Source organism: Solanum lycopersicum, chromosome 1, assembly GCF_036512215.1.
Source record: "Solanum lycopersicum chromosome 1, SLM_r2.1".
Classification (NCBI taxonomy): domain Eukaryota; kingdom Viridiplantae; phylum Streptophyta; class Magnoliopsida; order Solanales; family Solanaceae; genus Solanum; species Solanum lycopersicum.
This window is the reverse complement of record NC_090800.1, coordinates 35,718,355-35,725,649: the sequence shown is the minus strand read 5'-3', so window position 1 is coordinate 35,725,649 and position 7,295 is coordinate 35,718,355. Positions and strand designations below refer to the sequence as shown.

The 7,295-nt window shown below is 35.4% G+C and overlaps 1 protein-coding gene across 1 annotated transcript; it reads right to left on the bottom strand.

Annotated features, from left to right (window-relative positions):
- Window positions 1–3,293: 3,293 nt before the first annotated feature.
- Window positions 3,294–4,093, bottom strand: LOC138341882 (uncharacterized). Its single transcript, XM_069293976.1, has 2 exons — window positions 3,588–4,093; window positions 3,294–3,537 (listed from the first exon to the last, which is right to left on the bottom strand). The coding sequence occupies exons 1-2, from the start codon at window positions 4,091–4,093 to the stop codon at window positions 3,294–3,296; spliced, it is 750 nt and encodes a 249-aa protein (XP_069150077.1).
- Between the last annotated feature and the right edge of the window lie 3,202 nt (window positions 4,094–7,295).

Sequence of the window (7,295 nt, the reverse complement as noted above, 5' to 3'; positions counted from 1 at the left end):
TTTTTAAAATATGATTGATGACCAAGAACTTAGATAATCAATAGTATTGGCTAATTCCTCTATATTCTAGCGAATAAATAAGCCTAACGCCTATGTTCGAAGCTTGATCTTGAAGTGTTTTAAGCATGATTTAGTTATGACTAAGTGAATGATTAGATACTACCTTAGATTGATATTATTGATGAAATATGATCTATAATCCATGTAAGTGAAATTGGTTGATGGTCTATGTCCTTCTACTTCTAGCATGTTAATGATATGTTGTACTAGTTTGTAGCATGGCCTTGTATTAGCTTATGCTTCACCTCCTGTATGATTATGGTACCTTAATATACTTCTCTATACTTTTATTATTGATAAAAGAATAGTAATGATCAATGATGACCAAAGGTTAAAGGATTGGTAAGAACTCCTCTACTCTTCTACTTCTCTACTTCTTTATAGTAATGTTGATGAAGCCTTGTATGGCATTGTACGGTATGGTCCACTTATGGTGGCAGTGTTTACTTTATTGTCAGTCTATATATGTGTTGACCATGTCCTTAAAGGAAAATTGATGAATATATGAACATGTAATTATAACAATACTATGTGAATCTTATGCCTACTTTCTTATTCTAGTTGTGATTTAGGTTGTATGGCTATTGTATAAGTATGTATATATCCATGTTAGGGTAAAGTATAGGTGCTTCCATTAATGAGTTAAAATTTTTAATAACCCTTAACCTATGTATCCCTATGTGAATGCATGAATAGCAAAAGTTAAGAGTCTTAAGCGTAATATGAAGTTGGCTTGTCCTATGCTATTGTGTGTTGTGTGGTTTACGCTTGAAAGAGTATTATGGTCTAAGAGGGTGGCTTCCTCAATGTGTTGTTGATAGACATTATGTGATCATGTTGACCAATGTACACACACACACTTTACATGCATGTTATAAGTAGTATAGGTTGTGAAGTCTAAATGAAAGGTAGATCTCATATTCATCAGCGTCTACTACTATTCATGTAAAGTATATGTATGTGAAGTATGTTATGTATTCTGTTAAAATATATGCGTCCACTTATCTGTCAATGGACCAGGTCCCTTGACACACAAACAAGGATGAACAGAAAGTAAATGCAGTTTAACAACACAACAATTTTACGTGGAAACCTCCTTGATTAAGGGAATGAAACCACGACCTGTCTCACAGGATTTTCACAACTGTTTCACTAATATTTGCAAGAAAAAGTAAAACCAGTTACACAAATGTGAGAAAAAGTTTTTAATCTCACGTTCAAGCATTGATACTATTGCTTGATAAGCCTAAGTATATGTTATTCCACCCACTAAACTACCCCTTCTAGACAACTTAGAATTTTGACACACCACACTGATTACTTTATAGATTTAGAAATAGTTTACAATGTAAGACGAAAAGAATATATTCTTTAAACAACTACACGATATGCTCCTAGGTTTTCAGTTGTTGCTTGAATAATTCCTCACAAGTGTTATTGGAAATACTTTGTCAAGTTGCAAAAACAAAGGAATGATGTTTAGGAAAGTGACTTTGTATAGAAAATTCCCTTTCCTTAAACTCTTGTCATTGGTTGGAGAGGTCTAACTTTTCTGACGCCTTTGGGAAATGTGCACCCACTTTCTGTACCTTCTCCAGCTGGCAGTCAACAAGCTATTCATGATGGGAACCTTGTACCTTTACAAGGTCCCTGTGTTTGTTACATCATCAAAACTCATGTAGAGAACCTGGTACCTTTACAAGGTCCATGAGTTTGTCATATCATCAAAAAAAAAACATTTTCCCATTTTTTGATGATGACAAGCAATACTCAGGCACCTCTCCAGCTTCATAATTAGTTCCCTCTGAATTACTAGTTCATAACTAGTTCCCCCTGACTTACTAGTCCATCCTCCTGAAAAGAAATTTTCCCTCTGACTGTATTCCCCCTCACTGTATTCCATACCACTTATCAGTTTTAATTCCCCCTTTTGGCATCATTAAAAAGTGATACAGTAAACCAATATTATCAACAATAATATCAGATAAGATCAAAGCTTGATAACAATCAAACACAAAGGAAAGCATTCACAATAGATAATAGCTAGAACACCAGGGGAAATAAGATAAATAGCATTCCAAGATAACATTTAAGACATTAATAGCACAGTGAGAATCCAACAACACAAAGACAAGCGACACAAGGAAGACACGGGAAACAATTGGGACAGACTAAGAAGGAGGAGGTTGATGAGAAAGGGACTGAATAATGAGTGTGAGTCGATCATTTGCAGCATCATTATCCTATATTGACTTTTCTTGCAAGGCAATAACCTTGGCCTCAGCTCTGTATTTTCCCTTTCCAGGTCTTGAACCACAGAAGTACCAGGTCCCTCTGTCTGTGCAGTGAGCAACTCAGCTTTGACTATAGCAATTTCAGCGTCTTTTCCACTCAATCGCATAGTTAATTCCTCAACTTCATGCTTTAGTTGATCCTATTCTTCTATGTGTTGATACATTTTGCTCTTGGGATTTCCTTTCCATTCAATACACTCACATCCAACCAGAGTATTTTCTGAAAAAGCTTGTTTCACTGTCCCAAACTTGCCAACGCTCAAAGGAATTTTAAAGTGTTTGAATACTTTAGTAAGAAAGTATCCATATCCCATTCCATGTATTCCTTTCCTCTCAATGACCGTCTTGTACATGTGCTCAAGCATAAGCCCTGGGAGATTCAATGGTTCAAATTTGTCCAACAACTCCATCACAAATAAATCAGCAGAAGTAGCTCAAGTCCTCTTTTCAGTCCGAGGAAGTAGAGTTTTGGTTACAAACTCAAACACCAACTGATACTCACTCTTCATCACGTTATTAAAACCCCCAGCACACTTTGTTGTGGGAAGCTTCGAAACCAATACCACAAACTCTACTGAACATGTTTTCCCAACCACAAACCTGGTACCCTCTCGAGGTACCCTAAGAATTTTTCCCAAAAGAAACTCATCCAGATGCACTACAATATCATTCACTCTGGTAAGGATACTTCCCATCTTCCTTAAATTGAATGTTGTAGTAGAATTCACGCACTTCTTCTTCATGAAGAAATAGAGATTTTCTTTTAAATAGATGCATCCATGACTGAATCTCCACCATATCATGGAGAGAGTCCGTTCCGGGAAGATTGATTATCCCCATGTCAAAGACTCTCCCAGCCAGCACGTACTACTTTCTCAAGTTGTCAACAATTTCTTACTTCTTGACCTCCTCTTCGACTTTTCATTGGGTACCAGGTCCCTATGATCTTTTTCGTTTTCCTTTAGAACTCTCTTTCGTGGATTTTGCTTTCTCAACCCTTTTTGGATCCCTTGACTTTGTTTTTCCTGACTTTTTCTTCTTTTGCTTCTTTTCGATCTCCTCATCAGACACCTCTATGACACCATATTCAGGCATTTTAAAGTTTGAAACTTTGAATGTTTTGGCACTCCTAATTTCTGCCGTTGATCTTGAACTAGCCTTCAAAGCATCAGCTAGCAACTTCCTAGTATCAGACCTAGTAGTAGGTCTTCTTCTAGGAACCTCTTCCACTACCTTTTCTTTTCCTTTCTTGAAACACCAACATCCCTCCTTTCAACCTTCCATTGGATGGAATCATCATCACTTTCAGAATCAGAGGAGTTAGAAGATGGATACCTCCCAAAATCTGGAGTTTTATCAAAAATGGGTTGAGTCTCGCTGATCTCTTCACCCTGAAAAGGTTCATTTTGTTCTACCCTGCATTCTTCTCTCATCATTGCGAGACTTTCAATTACCAGCTCTTCACTTGCAGCCAAAATGTGTGACTCAGAAGATTTGTTTCTTGGTAAATCTCCTTCATATAAAGTGTCTGGCATTATCTCATAATAAGGACCAGGTCCAGTAGGGACACTAGAGCTTTTCAAATCAATGGAGTGAAAAGGATTTTTAGGAATATCTTGGTGAGAACTTGAAGGAACATTAGATCTAGACTCTACTGCTAAAGGAGAATAAAATGCAATACGTTCAATCTCACTAAGAGCAGTGAGCATTTGCTTAGATGTTGAAGAATGATCATACATCTTGACCAGAAGAAAAGGAAAAAATAGCAGCTTTTCGAAGTCAAAGAAAAGGGGATAAAACCAGATTTCGTCTTTTCACTTTTTTCTTTTTCTTTTGGAGTGAAGGAATGTTGAGAGAAAGATGAAGAATTAAATGGAAAGAAGGAGGGTTTAAAAAGGATTTGAAATGGTCAGAATGACCATGACTGACACGTGGCTTTATCAATGGTCATATTTTTTTTAGTTTAAAATCAATGTACAAATGCTAACCTTGACTGGGACTAGGTCCCATAACACAGCTTTATCATCATTCCTCAACTGTTCTAGTCATGTCTTTGCTTAGCTAATCCTTCTTGAATGTATACCTACAATAGGTACAAAAATGATCTAATCCAGTTAATAAATTATTAACACGAAGGATACATGCACTGCAAGTTTAGCCATCAAAGGAATTAAACTGTTGAGACTCTGGAATTCAGTTTGAGGTCATCATGCCCAACTTCAACCTATTATTTTCAAATTGATCTTTGCTGAGACCCTTGGTGAAGATATCTGCAATCTGTTCCTCTGTTGGACAATATGTAAGCACAATATTCCCCTTTTCAACATTGTCTCTCAAAAAATGATGTCTAACATTTTTTCAATTCCTGAAAGATTTTCTCACAAGCTTGAATCCTTTGAAAGTTAAATATTTTCTAAGTTAACATTGTCAAAGGCGAAAAAATTAGATGATAACCCATCTATGAACCTTTGATAATATAGACCCAACCCTAATAAACATCTAATATTAAGTGAAGATATGGGTCTATGAAAATTCTACACTTTGTAAGTGTCAACTCTAATTCTATCAACAGATATAATGTGGCCTAAGAATTCCACAGATTCAGGAGAAAACTCACATGTAGAGAACTCGGCATACAACACTCTATCCTTTAGAGATTGGAGAACTATTCTGAGAGGGATAGAGTGATCTTTATCATTCCTCGAATAGATTAGAATGTCATTAATGAATACAATAATAAACACATCGAATAAGGCTTAAATATTGTATACATAAGGTGCATGAATGCTGCAGGTGCTTCAGTTAAACTGAACGACATGACCAAGAATTTATAATGACAATAAGAAGTCCTAAACGTTGTTTTCAGAATATCACATTCCCTTAACTGATGGTAGCCAGATCTGGAATCTATCTTAGAGTAACAAGTGGCACCCTGCATCTGATAGAAGAGATATTCAATTCTCGAAAGAGGATACTTATTCTTGATAGTAACCTTGTTCAGCTGACGGTAATGTTTACACATTCTAAGGGAAACATCCCTCTTTCTCACAAATAAGACTGGAGTGCCCCAAAATGAGACAAATGGTTAAATAAAACCCTTATAAAGAAGATCATTTGACTATACTTTAAACTCTTTAAACTCTAATAGTGCCATTCAATGTGGCGGAATAGATATAGAAGTAGTATCAGGAATAATATCTTTACTGAAGTCTATTTCTCTCATAGCGAAGAGTCGAGGAAGATTATATAGAAAGACATCTAGAAACCCTTTTACTACCGGAATTGACTAAATTGAATGTATCTCAATACTAGATTCATTAACACATGCTAAGTGACAAACACACCACTTGGAAACTAATTTCTCAACTTAAAGTACTAAATAAAATAAACATTAGTCACTGTTGAACTATCTCTCCTCTCACTGATTAGCTCATTAGGAAATTGAAACTTAACACTCGATTTCTATAATCAATGGAATCATAACAGGCATGAAGCTAGTCTATGGTAAGAAAGACATCAAAACATATAACATCAAACTCAACTAAATCATTGTCACATCCGGGTTTACCCCCTAGATGTTGCTAGTATCGTCGTCTTCTTTGAGGAGTAAGACTAGCCTCTTAGCTTACGTCTTCACATTCATACGTCGAATTTAGCGGAAATTTTTAACTTTTCTATTCTTCTACTTGGAGGTTTACATATACCTCTACATAGACATAATAATAATTATATTGAGTATACGTAGACCCTTTGTATAGGAAGGTTACATAGCCTTCTACTTTTATTACATATATATATATATATATATATATAGAACATATCCTTAAAGATTTGTCTCATCTCATACCATCTAAACGATCATAGCAATATTGAATTAGCCCTACATCAATGTAAAGAAACCATATATAGACTTATTCAAATCGTACTCAAATGAAAGTAGAGTGAACATAAGAGTTTTAGAAAACAAAATAACTCAATAAGCTAGATATTGGCATCGCCCTCGAAAAGTGAGGACCTACCCACTTGGATGGTAGAGAATATCCAAGTCTTCTTTAAGTCATCTCAAATGAGCCTTCAATTACCGGAACCTAAAATGTTAGGGAAAAAGGAAGAAATGGGGTTAGTACGCCCCTTGTACTAATTACAAGACCATATGCACATATACTTGTAAAACATGCTAAGAAAAAGGACATTTCATAAAGTATGCATTTTTCCTTTAAAAACCCTTATGCATATTCAACAAGACCATTCCAATCAACATTGCATATTTATTAAGTCATAGGCATGTTAATCTTAATACTACAACATAAAGTCTAGTCAAGTCAACCATACATATCATGTAGGTATATACATACTTAATCAACTCCATCATCAAGTCATATTTAACAATAAGCATGAATAAGAGTACATTTCATTATAACAAAGTAACTAAATTGCCCATGAACCCCTATCAAGTCAACAAGTGCAATGATCAATTAAAGCTCCATAACCTTAATCAAGTAACCTAGCAAGAACCATGATTACCATCCTACTACACATACATAAAATTTAGATATACATTTCATCCTACCTTAACAATATAAAGCAACACATATGGTATCCATAATGTGTGAGTTCATCATATGTGTATATATATATATATATATATATACATAAGAACATCAAACTAAGACTCCCCTCAAGGCTAACAAGTGTAATGCTTAGGTAAAGTCCCATCCCCTACTTAGACAAAGCTAGACCCCCTAGTTATCCTAGTTAGAGTTAAATACTTTAATTCTTTTTACCTTTTTGGAACATCTTGATCTAACCGACATAGACCACATGAGCTAGTGTAGAATCCGGTGTTGTAAGACCTTACACCGATGTATGGTTGTCTATCTACCGAAGTAAAACCAAGCATAAACGTAGCTTTCTAGGGGTATCTATTTTCTAGTCTTCCTA